General features: G+C 42.0%; 1 protein-coding gene across 2 annotated transcripts in view; it reads left to right on the forward strand.

The window, feature by feature from the left end:
- Nucleotides 1–18,884, forward strand: part of rbbp6 (RB binding protein 6, ubiquitin ligase) — a 32,824-nt gene that overhangs the window by 9,405 nt on the left and 4,535 nt on the right. The window contains exons 4-16 of one of the 2 annotated variants that reach the window (XM_031892789.1): nt 4,870–4,911; nt 8,092–8,180; nt 8,272–8,368; nt 10,302–10,441; nt 10,761–10,933; nt 12,128–12,231; nt 12,898–13,280; nt 13,560–13,662; nt 14,160–14,220; nt 14,718–14,781; nt 15,479–15,850; nt 16,000–16,101; nt 16,281–18,458. In XM_031892789.1, coding sequence (XP_031748649.1) covers nt 4,870–4,911; nt 8,092–8,180; nt 8,272–8,368; nt 10,302–10,441; nt 10,761–10,933; nt 12,128–12,231; nt 12,898–13,280; nt 13,560–13,662; nt 14,160–14,220; nt 14,718–14,781; nt 15,479–15,850; nt 16,000–16,101; nt 16,281–18,458 — 3,908 coding nt within the window. The remainder of the gene's footprint in view (nt 1–4,869; nt 4,912–8,091; nt 8,181–8,271; nt 8,369–10,301; nt 10,442–10,760; nt 10,934–12,127; nt 12,232–12,897; nt 13,281–13,559; nt 13,663–14,159; nt 14,221–14,717; nt 14,782–15,478; nt 15,851–15,999; nt 16,102–16,280; nt 18,459–18,884) is intronic. The other variant, XM_031892790.1, reaches the window with a different exon arrangement.

Below are 18,884 nucleotides of genomic sequence, written 5' to 3' on the forward strand. Positions count from 1 at the left end.
ATTCAAAATAGAAACCTAGCATGGATCCCAGCATAAATGATGTATGAGCGTGGATTGAGTGTAAATACATAATTGTGCCATTAGTGCTTAGTAACATAACTTTATTTTCTTTTTGTGTGTTTTGGTATAATATGGTGATGCACAGAATCCATCATTTTATTCGGCGGAACAATGAATCCTCCCCAAGGTTCAGCCAAATCTAAATTGTAAAAATACAATATACATTCTGTAATGTGTAAAGGAAAGATTCAATCATTGTGTTAATGTAATGTGGCTTTTAGGGTTTGGCTTTGCTGAACGCTCAGAATTTGGCTAAGCTCGTTCATCCATATTGGGGATTTGTTGCATTGCTAGTATCATTTGATCATACAGAAGTATTGAGTGAAGGAAGTTTAGCTGGAGTATGGACATCACTTTCACCATTTGGTCAATTCTCTTAGAACAGCAGTCTGGCCAAACCGGATGGATACGTGCCCCTTTAGGCCAGGGGTCTCAAACTCGCGGGCCATTTGCGGCCCTCGGTACAATATTTTGTGGCCCGCACCAACGCCTTCTCAAATGCAATGAATGGATCGCGATTTTTATTGCGATTCAAAGGATAATGCAAGGCACGGTGGGCGGGAGCTGCTGATTGCGGAAATGACGTTATGCCATCATAACAGTTATTATGGGAAGACGTTTTGTTTGCACAATTAGCTGCTAAGGAGCTAATTGTGCACATAGAACGTCTTCCCATAATAACTGTTATGATGGCATAACGTCATTTCCGCAATCAGCAGCTCCCGCCCGCCGTGCCTTGCATTATCCCTTGAAAGCCAATTTTTTGTGAAATCCCTTATGCGGCCCAGCCTCATCCTGACTTTGCCTCCTGCGGCCCCCAGGTAAATTGAGTTTGAGCCCCCTGCTTTAGGCCTATGGCACAGGAAACGTTTTGTTGCCCATGGTGAATCTTCAATGCCATGGGCAACAAAACATCCCTGGTTTCCTTCCCATTGGCCAACATGTTGCCCGCCATAACAAAAGTAAGGGAAGTTTTTTTTTTTTTTTTTTTTTTTTTTTTGAGTTTTATTTAACATAAAGAGAAGAAGGAAGAAGCAAAAGAAGATAGGAAAGATTAGGGAAGTTTTCTTCACAGCCATCCTATGTGCCTTCACCTTAAGACATGAAATGTGTAATGCACATTTCATCTCATATTGAGGTTTTTTCTTTAAATACATTTTTATCAGCATTGGTTCACATAGTGATGGTCCGGTTTGTAGCTGCTGCTCCATAAGAGACTTATGATTTCCCTTCCATAAGCTGTTGGGCTGGGGCATGTGTACCTGTACCCCATGGTTTCACCAAGGACTACTTTTTATATTGTATAAAGTGATTTTTTTAGGTTCATTTGTTAGGTAGGTAAATTGCATGCTCCTGTGCTATTCAATAGACCAGTGGTCAACAGACAATGAAGAGGAGTCTCTGCTCCTCTTCACTTCCCGCTTTTCCGATGGTTCGGGCCAGCCCAAGTGATCAGGCCAGTAGAAAGGTAGCCCTATGTCGGCCTGCAGCCTGATCAGTGGGATACTGTTTGGGACTGGCCTCCATTAGGGTGAGTCTTTAACATTTCTTTTTAATGCAGTAATTTTTTTTTTTTCTATGATTGTATCATAAGTCATTGTATCAATTTGTATGGAAGATGATTTCTATTATGAATCCCTGTTTTAAATTACCTATAACATGATGAAATGAATTCATATGCTTAAAGGGGAAGGAAAGGCAAAGTCACTTGGGGGTGCCAAAATGTTAAGCACCCCCAAGTGACTTTAACCGCTTACCTTGTACCCCGGGCTGGTGCCCCTGTTAGGAGAAAATAGCACCAGCCCGGGGCACCTGGAGCGCAGCACTTCCTCCTTCCGCCTTCCACTTCCTAAACTGCCGGTGGCCGGGCATGCACAGTAGAGCGAAAAAGCCGACTTAAATGTTTAAGTTCGGCTTTTCACTCTACTGCGCATGCGCGCGCAGCGAAGCCGGAAGGAGGAAGCGCCGGCAGCTACCCCAGGCTGGTGCTGTTTTCTCCTGACAGCGGCACCAGCCCGGGGTAAAAGGTAGGCGGTTAAAGTCACTTGGGGGTGCCTAACATTTTGGCACCCCAAGTAACTTTACCTTTCTTTTTCCTTTAATTCTAGTATGTGTATTTCTTTAATACTGTTTGCTGCTTTTCTGATGTGTATCTCTGTTGCCTAATCAAAATCCCCACCCAATATCTTATTCTAATGGACAGGGCCCAATCTGTACCTAAGGGCTCTGGCACACGAGGGAGATTAGTAGCCTGCAACAAATCTCCCTTGTTGCGGGCAACAAATCTCCCCGATAAGACTTCCCACTGGCGAAAAAGTAAATCGCCGGTGGGATAGCATACACGGCGGCGCGAATTGCAACTTTGGCGATCGCGTCGCCGTGTATGCCATCCCACCGGCATTTTACATTTTCGCCAGTGGGATGTCATATCGGGGAGATTAGTCGCCCGCATCAAGGGAGATTTGTCGCAGGCGATTAATCTCCCTCGTGTGCCAGAGCCCTAAAGAAAGGCAGACTTGCGCTGCATTGTTTGTGGCTGCCATATCTCGCCAATAAACACTGCATTTACTTTGACTTCAAAGTTCAGCTGAATAACTTTAAACTTGAAAGCTAAACTAAAAACTGAAAAAAAATGTTAGTAATAGATGTTGTCTAGTTCATTGGGTAACCCTAAAGGTTGGCCATACATGGGCTGATTCTAGCTTCTGATATTGGTCCTTTAGACCAATTTGGCAGCTTATCTGCCCCTGTATGGGCACTAACGATGGGCCTCCCCAACAGTCATCTAGCCCAAAATTGTCCAGATCTCGATCGGGCAGGTTCGATGTTTCCATCTGATCTGACAGTGCCTATGCCCGCCATTCTAATTTGGTTGTTTGGCCCTGGGACCGAATTTGCCCAATATCACCTATATCGGGAGAAGATCTTCCCTTTTGTATGCATTGTAATTGCCACATATTTACACACACCAATCCAGAATAATCACAGGAAAATCTCCTTTTCCACTGAGTGCATACAAAAGGGAAGGTAATTTCAAGGCAATAAATCCAAGGTGTGTGTCATTGCCCTAAGGTTTACATGGGGCAAATTTAGTTACTGTTATGTTGTCACCAGTGACTATATTAAAGTAGGTAAAATGTATATGCATTACTGTAAGAGTGACTTCAACCAAAATGGTGAACAGGTCAGTAGCTTGCTGTGCAGCAGATTTTAAAAATTAGGTTGAAAAATTTTTTTTTTAATTGTTTGGCTGTATTGTAAGAAACTGTAACATTTTCAAATGTATAAAGTGCATTTTAATATTGGACCAATTTGCTTAGGTTTGAAGCAGACACCAGGATGTTCTAAAGTATCCCAAATTCTAAGGGGTGATTTATTATCTCTTTCTATACTATAAACCATTGTTACACAGATTAAAGTGTTCAGGAGGTTTTTGATAAATGGGGGAAAATATCCTTTAGGGCTCTGGTGCACGGGGAGATTAGTCGCCCGTGACAAATCTCCCTTTTTGCGGGTGACTAATCTCCCCGAATTGCCATCCCACCGGTGATTTACATTTTCGGCGGTGGGATGGTAGTTCGGGGTGATTAGTCGCCCACGAAAAGGGAGATTTGTCACGGGCGACTAATCTCCCCTTGTGCCAGAGCCCTTAGCGTCCCCAGCTCAATGTTTGTTAAACCTACCCCTAATTATTTATGGATTTTGTCATTATGTACTGACCACAACGCCACAGCCTCTCATTTCCCTCATTTGGTGAGGTCCCCAAACGAGTAGATCTTTTCCCAAAGTGCCCATTTTGAGGTGGGCGATACCAGGTCAGGCCAAATGATCAGATCATAATTGCCGCTATGTAGGCCTTTGGGTTGAGGACACCATTAGTGAGGAGGTCTGCCCCTTGATCCAATGGAGAATCAAACTGCCCTATCAGCAAGACCCAGTGGCCATTGGAGGGCCCCAGCTTTTATCAGCTGTGTATAGCTAAGACAAAAGAGGTGAATGAGTTTCCTTTCAAACATGAAGGGACACCATTGGCAGTAGCGCACAACTTGCTGGCAGCAGGGAATAAATTGGGCACATGGAGAATTGGCTCTGCTGGTTTCAGCCTGAGAGAAGCGGATCTGCTCTTGTACACCACTCCATTGATCTGCATAGCATCGACTTGCAGGCACAGGCAGCGGATCGGGGGTCAGCCCCCCAACGTGAAAGCAGGCCTCTGATCCACTTCGCTGTGTGGGCTTGCAAGCGAGCGGATGCTGTACAAATCAATGGAGTGGCATACAAGAGCGGATTTCCTTCTCTCAGGCTGGAAGGATACACCAGGCTGAGCTTTGAAATGCTGGAGTAGCTGCGCATAGAAACTAGCGGCATTGGTACAATTGCACAAGGAACTTGCACGGGTCATACCATCTTAGTAAATACACTAGCTCTTCTCAACCATTCATTTTAGTAGAGTTTGCAAATGATTACATTTCTTAGCACTGCCGGCTTCATCAAGGACACCCAGTTAAAAATGTTTGAATTGTAACATTATGTGCAGTCTCCATCTGTTCTAATCTGGGCTCCACCTTGCCTCTGACTTCATGGGATTGGTTATAGAGCTCAACTAATACCTGAGGTAAAAGTACTGTGACTTTACAAACAGATAATCCATCTTTGTTTCTGTATTGTTCATTGCTTTTTATGGAAAGTATTTTCTGCAGCAATCTTCTTTCCTCTATAGATTAAGTAACTGCAATGGGGTGGGAAGGTTTGGGTTATGGGGAATATCTGCCAACTCATTGAACGTGTTTTTTAATTTCCCATGAACAGATTGAGGACGCTTCATCTATTTCTCTGGCCCAGCTAACTAAGGTATATATATTACACATTGGCAACTACCTGTGTCATAATGTACTTCTATAAACATAATCCTTCTGTACAATTGGCCTGAATATTCTCCTTCGGTCATACATGGTGTGTGTAGTAGTGTCCTGTAAAGAGTAGCAGCCAGTCTCAGAACCGAAAGGAAAAATGGAGCCCCCCCCACCAGGCACCATAATCCATTTTCACAGCAAAGAAAATAAAATGCTGAAGCTGTCGGCACCAAGAAATCTACTCCTTAACCCTTTGGTGGGTTTTTTTTTCCTACCCCCAAGAATTTTTTCCATCCATTTTAAGAAGAATGGCATTTTACATTATATAACCTATGGACTAGTCTGGTTCAATCCAGGATGATGGAGTTACCGCATTTAATTCTTCAGCAGCTCTAAATGTCAACTCTTCGTTTTATAGATATGTTCCTCGGAACTATTGTTTTGCTGGCGTGACGTGGATTATTGCTAAAACGTCACACTAAATTGCCAGCGCACACCTCAGTTCTTAAGGGTTTGCTTCCCCTTTACTTTATGGACAATTGAAGTTGATTTCATTGTGACAATTAAAACGTCATGCCTGAAACTGAGCGTACTTTAGTGCTGTTAGACTTTTATATGCACTTTTTCTCACCATTTTTACCTTTTTACCGGGTTTATCGCAGCTTTATGATCTGTAAATGGTTTAATAGTGAATTCCTGTCTGTAATAATGACGTCTGTAATAAAATCTTCAACCTGTGAGCCTGTTCTTTGAATGAATGCGGAGCTCATCCACAATGCCACCAGTCTCACAGATGCCACTGTTTAGGCCATGTTTATACATGTCATTTTTAACTACTGAAATTCTCCATAGGGATTTCCTTTTGCTTGATCTACAGTTTAACGCGACAAATTTTGTGTATGAAATTATGTTGGTACCTGAGCATGTTTTAATTTAGCCCCAAATTATACAATGAAAGTTTAATACAGTTCAACGTAATTGCCCTCGTGGGCTTATTGGATTAAAGTAGAACTGGGAATTTTACAAATTGCTTAAGTATAGTAGTAATGTTTAAAGGGCAAGGGAAGGCCTTTCTCTTTGATCTAGGATGGCAATTCTCTGGTGAAAACGTACTGGTTTGGAGTAATTCTAAGGGATAACTGCACCACTGTCTATACACCATTTACCAATTGTTCCCTCTGTCACCCCAGGGTGGCACATTCCCTCTATAGTGAATATTGTAACATAACTTAATAGCGAGCATCCATTGGCCAGGGAGGCACAAACAATCATGGGAAATGAGTAAAGATGCCACTACAGGCTGAAAAGTAAACATTATATTTACTGGGGGGATGCATTAATAATGGACGCCTTTAATGATTATGCAGTGCCTTTTCTATTCTATAACGATTTAAGAGATTTATTTTATAGTTTATATAGTTCGTGATTGTAGGGTTTCTCAGCCTAGCCTGTTTTTTTCCACTTGCAACTGACACTGTGGTGCTGGGAGTCACTGACCAATTTCAGCTGCTCTGATTGGCTCATTCCAGCAGTTTGCAGGGTTTGTAGTAAAAAACAATGTTTAATAACCCCTTGATATAAAAAGCTAAGAGAAATGAATACTTTATTAATATTAAGCATCTACTGTTGGAATATATATGTTGAAATCAGTTTCTGTTTTAATTTGTTTTTGGAAATACATTTGCTTTTACAATTCGCAAACTGCAACTCTTTACAGTTTACTCTTTTACTATTTTTTAAGGGTAAGGTCGGACTAAGGAATTTTCTGTAAGTAAGCTTGCATTCCTTTTGTCTTTGGTTTAGGCTTAGTTTTGCCATCATGGCAGAGGGCACGTCATTTGTATGGCTTGTTACTGATCTTTGTATGTTTTGCTCTGTGATTGCTATATAACTTGTACAACTGAAATGTTAGGAAGCAGGTTCTTTTAGGAACCTTACATAATAAATTGTGCTTTTTTTTCCCCCCGATCTTCCCATTTAATGTGCTTGGCAGTTTATACACATGTTCAACCTTTAAAAGCAGATGAGAAACAAGAGCCTTGCCTTGTCTTTGTATTCACTCTACACCACGTGGTATAGTGGAACCAATTATTTGTTGGGTTGGGCTTGTACTTCAAAGCCACTCACTAGTACCTGCAGAGCAGCTTTCAGAATTGCCCGTTTCTAGTCCCAACATTTAGGTGCTCACTCCCACCTATCTCCATAACATGGTTCTGACCATATGATTTGGCCACAAGTACTGTACAGCACCTGGGATATCTAAGAGTAAATATGCACCCATCATAGAAGGAAAGCCACTTTTGGCCCTTATTTGCTGATTTTCAATCACTGAATGAGAGATCTGCATATTGGATGCGGATATGGGCTTAGTAGTATGGCTTTTACTTGAGGGCGACTGTGCTGATCTACTGACAACTCATAATTGTTTTACCCTATTCTGACCTTGGTTGGAACCTTCCAGTTCCCGTGGGACCACATCTAACTGTTGGACATACCCATATTAAGCTTTTTTTACTATGCAGAGAAAAATGATTTAGTGACTACCCATCCAGACATCCAGAAATATTTTAGGCAATTCAGCAAACATTTGATCTTCAAGGGGAACCTGTCAAGCCAAATTTACACTGCTCACACCTTGTAAAGATGGAATTTAATGTTACGCCAGAGTTGGGGGGGCATTCCCGAGGTTGGGTAATACTGCCCTAAGCAACACAATAGCAACATCTAAATCCAACTACTTTACCTTTTGATCAAAACAAACCTGACTGGAATGTGTGTCCCTCTTTTCTACCTAGAAAACAGCTAAAGGTTCACTTATTTTCCATCACTGGCTAGTCTGACCCATATTAGTAGTTCTGTTGTTAGAATTGTATAAACATGGCCTAAAACATTTCAGGTTTAATCCTCACTGGGCTAAGTTCCCATATCCCTGGCACCGAGAGGTTAAACAGTGGCTCGTTAATCAGAAGACTCCAAAATCTGATTGTATGGCCCAAGGAGACTCCATTTTCTCTCCTGCCTCATTCTCCATCCTGGACAGTTCTGTGGAACAGCAGAAAGTTGGTGCTAATGCTGCTCTTTACAGGACTAAGTGTGTGAGTGCTTGTGTCTGGAGGCTTCCAAAGCCACTCTTCTATCTACTAACATTTCTTTTCCAAAAAAATTACCTGTCAAACAGACGGCAAATCTGGTCGAAGCCAATGCTTCTGAAGAGGATAAAATCAAAGCAATGATGTCCCAGTCTGGTCACGAATATGATCCCATCAAGTAAGTTCTCATGATAGTGTTTCCCAAAGACTTTGCAGCTCATCAGGGGTAGCAATGCTGCAATAAAGCCAATTTTTCTTATTTCTCTCAGCTATATGAAAAAGCCGCTAGGACCACCCCCACCGTCCTACACTTGTTTCCGATGTTTGAAGCCTGGGCATTACATCAAGAACTGTCCTACAAATGGGGTAAGTCTACTACCTACCTATTGCCCAAAGAATTCTGATATTCATGCAGACGTACAAGGCCAAACTCTATGGTGTCTGACCCATATGATCAATACAGTATGTAGAGCCATCCACAGTATGGCTGCCTTTCTATCATTCTGTTTGTTTAATCTTTGGCAGCACAAACAGTTCGAACATTATGTAGGGAAGAGGAGCTATGACTTCTCTTCATCTCATCTGTCAATGCTTCATGCAGTGTCCATACACTGAAAGATCTGCTCGTTTGGCAAGGTTGCCAAACAGCAAGCATATCTTTCCCCCCAATATACCAACCTTGAGGCGGGCGATATTAGATTGATCCAATTTCTTGAAAGATAATATCATATTGAGGGTATGTAGGCCATCTAGGCATCAATAAGCCAATGTGCTTCTTCCCCTAAAAGGATTTTTAAACCTGCCAGATAAACCTGGATGCTTCTTGGCCAGATTTTAGTCAGGTAGGCCCATATGAGGGCCCTAGATGTGGGGCTGTAAGTGTATGTATAGCTTTTATTGGCCTGTGTATGACCACCTTTAAACATTAAGTCATCATCTTTAGGCCACCATAGACTCATTTTTATTTTATTGGTAGCATGTATGCCTAATGCATGTAATTCTCTCATGGCATAGGGAAGAAAATAGCTTTAAAGGAACAGTAACACCAAAAAATTAAAGTGTATAAAAATAATATATTATGTACTATTGCCCTGCACTGGTAAAAGTTGTGCGTTTGCTTCATAAACACTACTACAGTTTATATAAATACCCTGGTGTGTAGCCATAGGGGCAGCCATTTAAATTGAAAAAAGGAGAAAAGGCACAGGTTACTAAGCAGATAACCGATAAGTAGCAGATTCCCATTGTATTCTACACAGTTATCTGTTATCTTCTTATGTAACCTGTGCCTTTTCTCCTTTTTTCAATTTACATGGCTGCCCCCATGGCTACACAGCAGCTATTTCTATTAACTACAGTAGTCTTTCTGAAGCAAACACACAACTTTTACCAGTGCAGGGCAACAGTACATTATATTTTAATTATTTTAAAGCATTTTTATTTTTTAGTGTTACTGTTCCTTTAAAGGAACAGTAACACCAAAAAAATTAAGTGTAGTTTTAATATAATGTACTGATGCCCTGCACTGGTAACAGTTGTGTATTTGCTAAAGAAACCCTACTATAGTTTATATAAATAAGCTGCTGTGTGGGGGCAGCCATTCAAGCCAGAAATAAAGGAGAAAAGGGACAGGTTCCATAGCAGATAACTGATAAATCACTATTGTTTTCTACTGAGGTTATCTGCTATGTAACTTGCCCCCATGGATACACATCAGTGTTGTTCATATAAACTATAGTAATGTTTCTGAGGCAAACACACCAATTGTACCAGGGCAGGGCACCATATTGCAATTACATTTATACACATTTTGTTACTGTTCCTTTAGCTACTTCAGGTATCCCCAACCTTTTTTACTTGTGAGCCACAATTAAATATAAAGAGAATTAGGGAGTAACACAAGCATGCAAAAGGTTCATGGGGATGCAAAATGTGGGCAGTGATTAGCTACTGGTAGCCTATGTGTGAACTAATAGCCTCTAGAAAGCTCTATTTGGTAGTACATCTGGTTTTGATGCAACTAAAACTTGCCTCCAAGCCAGTAATTAAAAAAAAAAAAAAAAAAAAAAAAAAAAACACCTGCTTTGAGGCCACTGGGAGCAACATCCAATGTGTTGGTAAGTAACATGTTGCTTGCCAGCCAATGGTTGGGGATCACTGAGCTACTGTGTATATATGTGCATTTGGTTCATTTGGAGATGTAACTTCATGCACTTTGGCCTTTTTTCAACACATCTTAACTATCTTGTTTTGTGTAACCGTGCTCATTTATGTGAACAGCTATTGTGTATTGTTTCAGGACAAAAATTTTGAATCTGTTCCTCGAATCAAAAAGAGCACTGGGATTCCTCGTAGCTTTATGGTCGAGGTGGAGGACCCTAATATGAAGGGAGCCATGCTTACAAACACTGGGAAATATGCTATACCAACCATAGATGCGTAAGTAAAACATTCTGAATGTGCCATTGGGATCTCTTTGAGGCTGTGGGCTGGGGGATATTGAGCATCATTTCCTTTCTTTGTAACCTTATTCCATCCCCCTGCTTCTAATGTGACTTTTCATTGCCCTCCACATTCTTTACTTACAACTAGGGGGATATTGGGCATGTAAACAGTAGCATTTTATTTTTCTGAAAGTTTTATCTCAAAGGCATGAGATGGCCTCGGTGTGCTCCTGTTCATCTATTCTTTAACTACATGCTGGCGTGAAACAAGAATGCAATATAAGCCAACAAAACATTTTAATATTCTCGTACAGAGTGGCGTATGCTATAGGGAAGAAGGAAAAACCTCCTTTCCTTCCGGAGGAACCCGCTTCTTCTTCCGAAGATGAAGACCCTATTCCTGATGAATTGCTGTGTCTTATCTGTAAAGATATGATGAGTGATGCCGTTGTTATCCCTTGCTGTGGGAATAGTTACTGTGATGAATGTAAGTATTGATGAACATTCCTTTTTGATATTTTTAATGTATAACACCACCATATACCTCAAATATATAGATTACATAAATATAGTGACTGATACAGAGTGTAAAGAGGGCCATGCTCTTAGAAGCAAGGGCACTGGCATAGAGGGTGGATTGTCAGCTTGCAGTAACCTGGCCATACATAGGCTGATACTAATTGTATACTTGGCCGCTCATGACTTAGCTGGCAGCATGTTGGTCCATGTATGGGGCTTGGATAGATATCAGTGTGATATTGCATATCATGTGAGGGCTGCATCAGGCCATTGATACTCTCCTCTGCTGATGGGCAGGCCCAGATTTGTGGAGAGGCCACAAAGGCCCGGGCCTAGGGCGGCAGAAACCTGGGGGCGGCATGCCGCCCAGCCGCACAATAATCTCAAAATTTCTGCTCCCGTACGGAGCAATGGGGACTTCTCCCCACTGCTCCGTATGCACTTTGGCCCACGGCGCATGCGCACTTGCTTGCCCCCCCGCTGTTTGCGCATGCGCGCACCAACCCGCCTGCGCACTACCGCTGGTCAGGCACGACGCACGCATGCGCACTGGGGGGGGTGGGGGGGAGGCCTCGGACCTGGGGGTGGGGGACGGGACCTGTGACCGGGGGCGGCCTGGGGACGGGGAGTTTTGAAATCCGGCCCTGCTGATGGGGTCCATGTGTGATCCAACCAGTAGTTTAGGGACTGGATTAACAGATCAGTCCAATTTGATCCATTCTAATTTGGTGAGGTTTATGGCCAACTTTAGATGTGTTCATCTTTTGCTAATTGAAGTATAAGAAATTCTTGACAAAGTCAGCTCAGAGTTATAGCAAAACTATCAGGGCAAATCCATGCAGATGATACTGAAAATCATAGCGTGTTGCTCTCTTGTTCTGATCAGGGATTCTTCCCTGTCGGGGGCCTTATGTACATACAGTGCATTGCAACCATCCTGTGTTCTTGGGCCTTTACTTGCCCCTTAAGCGGCTTGGAAATGTAGCTGTGTTTCCAGTGCAGAATTCTATGAGGAAAAGCAAAATAGAAACAGTGTAGAGAGAGAGTGCTGCCCATGATATATGTATTACACTATCACTCCCTTGTGATAAATGTGTATAAATCTGAAGGTACCACGTGCAGATTCTATATATCATTCTTACTTCAACTGTTTTTCATGCAGGTATACGCACTGCACTACTGGAATCTGAGGATCATATCTGCCCCACGTGTCACCAGCCAGATGTGTCTCCAGATGCATTGATTGCCAACAAATTCTTACGCCAGGTACCATAGGAATTCTAATTCTCATTTTATGATTGGCTCTTTATCCTAACCAAAGAGTGTGTGTATGTTAAAGTGGCTGTAGGACTGGCCAGACCAGGGATGACTTGCTTAAAGGGGAGGGCATTGCTTGGTATTTTAATGCATAGAATGTCTTAATTTTTTATATATAATATTATAAAAAAAAAAAAATCTTGCTAATGGATATAGGTCTGTGCTTTTAACTATTTATAGCTTTATTGGTTTTTAATTTCAAGCACAAACAGTTCTCCAGGGACAAACCTGAAAAATAGCACTGTTTGTGCTCGAAATGTTGAATTTCTTTCAATAAAACTTTTGTTTTTTACATAGTCCCAGCGAGTGTAGTACACCCAGGCAGCTGACTAGTATATTTTGATGGGTTGTGCTCCTCTCTGCTCCTGTATATAGATCTGTTATAATAAGAGACAGAGGGTATATGTGTATATGTTATAATTAGAGCTTGTGTATGTATGGACATGTATGTGTATATATAATATGTTATAAGGGGAGAGAGAGTGAGTATGGAGCCATTATAATATTTATAGTGCTTGAACTGGAATTGCTTCATCATGGCTGCACCATGCAGACCAACCATATTTAATCTGTTTTTTTTATTTATTTATTTATTTTTTGTCCTCTTTGATTTAGGCTGTGAACAACTTTAAAAATGAAACTGGTTACACAAAAAGAATCCGCAAACAGCAGTCTGCTTCATCTCAGCGTCAGCCATTGCCAGCCGCGTCTTCAAGCAAAGCATTGCCTCCTTCACGTCCACTGACCTCTCGCCAGCAGGACCCTCTCATAGCTCCTGCTGCATCCACACCTGCTGCCAATCCGGCTCCTGCTAGCACTGCCCCAAGCCAGCCAACAGCAACTGCTGCAACTCAAGCCAATCCTGCTGCTGCTGCTCCTCCTGCTGCTCCTCTTCCTGCTGCTTCTGTGCCTCCCCGGGCTGTCTCTCCAACAGACCCACCTCCTGCACTGCCGTTACCTGCCCCCAAAGAGAGAGAGAAACCAGAACCTTTATTTCAGTAAGTTTCTCGTTGCACCGCCATGTATCATGTAATCTAAGAATGCACTGGTCCCACTGCATTTCAGCCCCACATATCGCAACTCTAAATGTCATGTAAGCTACATATTCCTCACACTAACTTGGCTACCACTAAGATTTAATAGATGGCCTTGATAAAGCAACCTGCAATTCTTTGTAGACTAGTCCCATTCTCATTGAATTCTGTCAATTGTACATTCTCTCCTTACAGAACAGTCCTTAATTTTTCCTTTTTCCCCACATTTTAATTTCCACACAGCAGTCATGAAAAGGTTAACGCTCGGTCCAATTCTTCCTCGTCTGCCCCTGTCACTACAGCAAGTTGCTTGCCCTTATCAAACGCATCTCATCTGGGAGAGAAGGTAAGTGTCTTGCAGAACTGTTATTGGTCAGTTTATAGTTACAGAACCCTTGCACCCACTCCCCCCACCCTCCTGATAAATGTAGGGTTAAAACAGCAGTTCCCAAACTCTGAGCTTGGCATCCATCGCAGGCCTGGAGCAGTGGCAGTGTGTGCTCAGGTTAAAGCCCACTTAGGAATAAATACTATTTGCTCCCCTAAAACACTTAAAGACCCAAATTAAAGACTTGGCTTAGGTGAGAGAAGGGGTGAAAACTTATTTTATGTCCTAGATATTCCCAGAGCTGTGGCTTAATGACTGATGCACCCATGTTTTCCTATATCTGTAACCTTGTTCTGAGCTTAACAATGCCCTTTACCCTTCCTAAGATGCCTGAGCAGAGAAGTCCAGTAAACGCTGGTTTAAAAGAATTGGGGTGGTAGTGTGTGAATTGCCTAATTTGTTTCTGGAAACTCTTGATGTTTGCTGCGAATTATATTCAAAATTGTATTTTTCAGGGCTTCCATGTTCCTGTGCTTGGCCAGTTACCATCCCTAGTGCATTCTCACCCAGCACTACGTAAGTATTGAGATCCAATAAAACAGCAATGTATCATAATGTATGGGCACTTGGCACCGCCTTGCAAAGTTGTGATTGTGCCTTTATTCCATCTGCACTCCATGCCTTCATAAGCAATGCTATAAATTGTCACTTTAGATCAGCTTGTAGATTAAAACCCATGGTTTCTTAAATTCAATACTTAGTATTTTGAATTGGCTTATAACTAAAAAAGTGTTGGACAGAAAGTCACCAAGTCATAAATGCAGGTTTCACCACTTTGGGTACAAACAATTCTATATATATATTTTTATTGGATGAAGACCTGATCCCATATCCTCTAGGCAGCTGAATAGTATCATTGGTTTAAAAGCATAGATATCCATTTCATATAGGAGCTTTTGGAGGCTCTGGAGTGTGCTCCATGTATGGCTTTGTACATTCTTGTCACAAAATGTGCTTATGTCTTTGTTGCCTTGTTCTTATGAATTGCTTACCTTCCCCTTTCTTTCACACAGCGCCACTTTTGAGAACCAATATTCACAGACTTTCTGCACCAAGACCACTCTTGGGATGGGATAGGTAAGTATTCACATATCCAAGCATCATCTTTCTATGCAATTGAGTCCATAACACATTGCTTTGCCGAGAAACATTTATTGGCAGGTAAAGCCCTAAAGCCGGCCATACACACACACCGCTAATCTTGTACGAAACCTCGTTTGTACGATGTTCGGTGCGTGTATGGCAGCTCGTTGGGGCGACCAATATCCCAAAAGGCTGCAGACATCGGTCGACTTGTTGATCGGCCAGATTAAAAGATTTTGATGGCACCCAAGCAAAATGTTCAGGGCTGAATCAGCAGGAGGTAGAAATCCTGTTGTTTCTACCTCGATATCTGACGATTCAGCCCTGAACGTCAGTGGAGGGTGGGAAAGATTGAAATTGCTATGTGAATAGCCACCTTAAGGCTGTTTCCAGTTTTTGGTCATGGGCTCATGGGATTTTGTGTTGGAGCAGACAATCGTGAGAGATTACTGTAGGTGTATAACATTGTTTACTAGTTCTTAAAACCTATTCAAGGCTAGTATCATATTGAGACTTTGATTCCAGTATTCAGAAAGTGCTACAAATTATTCTACCATGCCAGAATGTAGCGTCTCGTTGCTAATAAATGCATTTTTCTGCATATTGCTTAATGTTTGTCATATTAAAAAGGGCTAAACCTAATTATGGATGTTATATCTGTATTTCCTTTCTTAACCAAAATATTGGACAGTCTTAATCGGGGCCGGCATCCACACAATGATCGTCCGCCTAGAAACCAGAATCCCTCCCTTGGATCATCAGGACCTGCTTACGTTCATACGCCTCCACCTCCTTTGTTTCCACCACCGCCCCCCCATGGGCTGTCGCTGCCACCTGGAGTACCACCGCCGCAGTTCCCACCACAGTTTCCACCTGGTCAGCCTCCAACTGCTGGTTATAGTGTTCCACCTCCGGGCTTCCCTTCTGCTCCTGCTACTCTGTCTGCTCCATGGGTGGCTCCAGCAGTGCAAAGTGCACACACCGGAGCCTTACAGACGCCTTCATTGGCACCCCCATTGTCAAAAGAAGAGTTCTACAGAGAGCAGCGTCGGCTAAAAGAAGAGTGAGTAGGGGGCCTTCCCTTTATTTCCTACAAATATCTGTTAAACAAGCCCATTCTTGGGCCTACTTTCATTTCATTTTTACTTGCCACAATTTACTAACAAACCCCATAAAATTCAGCTTGGTTTAATTTTCTGTTTGATTTTCTAGAGAAAAAAAGAAATCGAAGCTCGACGAGTTTACCAATGATTTTGCCAAGGAACTTCTAGAATATAAAAAGATTCAGAAAGAGCGCAGACGGTCCTATTCCAGGTCAGGCATTTTACATAAGCTGCTACCAGTTACAAGTAATGTTTAACCCCTCTGTATGTATAAATTCCACTGACTGTTGGAGGTGCTGAGAGTTGGCTCCTAACATCTTAACAGTTGCTGATTTTTAACCCCAGTCGTGTTATGTTTTATTTTTAATCGGAATGTGCTTTTCCCTCTAGATCGAAATCTCCATTCTCTGGATCATCATATTCTAAAAGTTCCTACTCTTATTCAAAATCAAGATCATGCTCTTCACGTTCACGATCCTACTCTCGATCCTTCAGCCGTTCTCGCTCCCGCTCTTTTTCTCGATCCCCTTCCTATCAGAGGAAACCTCATTCAAAAGGCCGCCCCCGTTCTAGAAGTAGATCTCATGGATACCCTCGCTCCAGATCTAGATCTCCATCATACAGACGTTATCACTCTCGTTCTAAGTCCCCAGTATACAGACTTCCTTCCCCAACCAAGAGGGTGGTGCCTCAGACGGAGGGTGAACGTAGCTACTTCAACAGATATCGTGACATACCTCCCTATGACATCAAAGCAATGTATGGAAGGCAACCTAACGTTCGAGATACTTATGATAAAGATCAATACAGAGAGTGGGAAAAGTACAGGGACTGGTATGAAAAATATTATAAAGACTGTGCAATTAATGCAATGCCAAGACAGAGATCTCCCATGAACAGAGATAATTTCTCTCCTAGCCGATATGTTATTCCCCCACAAGCTCGAAGGGACAATTCTCCATACAATAGAGGTCGCAGAGAAGAATATACAACATTTACACACAGAGGTCGTACTTTAGGTGGCAGTTACCAAGAAAAACTACTGCCCCGTGACGCTCATATTGTAAAGGATGTTAGAAGATCCAAAGAAAAAGAGAGTGCTAGTCTTATTGGAGACTCCAAAGGAAATAAGCACAAAAAACATCGAAAGAGAAGAAAGGGGGATGAAAATGAAGGGTTTTCAAAAGTTGAGGCACTTTCTTCCAGAAGGACTCGAGATCTGCATGGAGACGATATAAAAAGAGCAGAACCAGTGTTTGTACCCTCAAGCAAAGATGATGCCACACCAGTGAGAGATGAACCAATGGATGCAGAGTCCATTGCTCTCAAACCCCTGTTGGAAAAGGATAAACGAGAGAGACCAAAAGTAAAACAAGAGAAGACCAAGCGCAAGCCTGATGGAAACCAGTCCAAAAAGGAGAGCACCTCCAAGGTAGTCAAAGTTGAGAGGGGAGCTGGGGATGGAGATAAGGATAAGTCTACAGTGAATGAGCCACCAGCCAAGAAGATCAAAGAGGAGTCTCAAAAGGGTGAAAGCACCAAAAACCCATTACCACAGAAGGACGATAAAGCAGCTTTGCTACCACGGAAGGTGCATCTAAAGATGATCAAGGAAAACCAGGATGGCAAACAAGCAAAAGAAGACAAACCCAAGAAAGACCATACAAAACAAGACAAAGCTCCTAGCAAAGATGAGAAAACCAAAAAACCTACAGAGAAACCCAAGCCCACTGAGCCCAAATCGGAGAAACGCAAGAGGAAACCAGATGACAAACTCTCAGATAAGGAGCAAGAAAAGACCACTTTGAAAAACTCCAAACCCCAGCCTGCTGAGGCTGCAAAGCCTTCAACCTCCAAAATTAAGTCTGAGGTAGAAGTACAGAAACCTGAAAAAATCCCCGAAAAAGAAAAGGACAGAGAAAACAAGGAAAAAGAAAAGGACAGAGAAAACAAGGAAAAAGAAAAGGACAGAGAAAACAAGGAAAACAAGGAAAAAGAAAAGGACAGAGAAAACAAGGAAAAAGAAAAGGACAGAGAAAACAAGGAAAAAGAAAAGGACAGAGAAAACAAGGAAAACAAGGAAAAAGAAAAGGACAAGGAAAAAGAAAAGGACAAGGAAAAAGAAAAGGACAAGGAAAAAGAAAAGGACAAGGAAAAAGAAAAGGACAGAGAGAACAAGGAAAAGGACAAGGAAAACAAGGAAAAGGACAAGGAAAAAGAAAAGGACAAAGAGAACAAGGAAAAAGAAAAAAACAAAGAGAACAAGGACAAAGAAAGCAAGGAGAAAGAAAAGGACAAGGAAAAAGACAAAGAAAACAAGGACAAAGAGAAGGACAAAGAAAACAAGGAAAAGGAGAAGGCAGTGTCCACAACTGGCAAAAAAATTAAACTGAACCGAGAAACTGGGAAGAAAATAGCAAGCACTGAACCCAGTGGCCCCCCAGATGATAAGGATAAAGCTGAACCCGCGACTGCAGTAAAATCCAAAGCAGACCGTGTGAAGGGGAAGATTAGAAAGAAAGTCCCAGCTCCAGATGGTTCTGGCTCCACTTTAGTAGATTATACTAGGTAAGTCACTAGCACATTTTTTTGAAGAGAAAAGTATTTATCTTGGGGCACATGGAGCAGATGATCTGCTCTTCTAGTTATTGAACGTCTATGAATATTGCTTTTATTTAAGATAAAAGATGGTCTTCCTGTTATAGTTAGGGCAGGTGGTCTGATATAGACAGAATAAAAACCATGTGACCTCTCAACCTCGACAATGGGGAAACCACAGTTTGGAAAACCCAAAAAGATATTTATTTTTAAAAATATAGTATAGTTACCATGACAAAGGGAATGTTTATAGCAACTTTAAAGGGATTAATGTCATAAAAGGTGCAAAGTTTGCTCCTGGTCTGATAAGCCATAGCAACCACCAGATGTTGACTTTCAGACAGCAGACAAAGAGCAGATTGGTTGCTATGGATTACAGTAACTGGAGTAAACTTT

Source organism: Xenopus tropicalis, chromosome 9 (assembly GCF_000004195.4).
Source record: "Xenopus tropicalis strain Nigerian chromosome 9, UCB_Xtro_10.0, whole genome shotgun sequence".
Lineage (NCBI taxonomy): Eukaryota > Metazoa > Chordata > Amphibia > Anura > Pipidae > Xenopus > Xenopus tropicalis.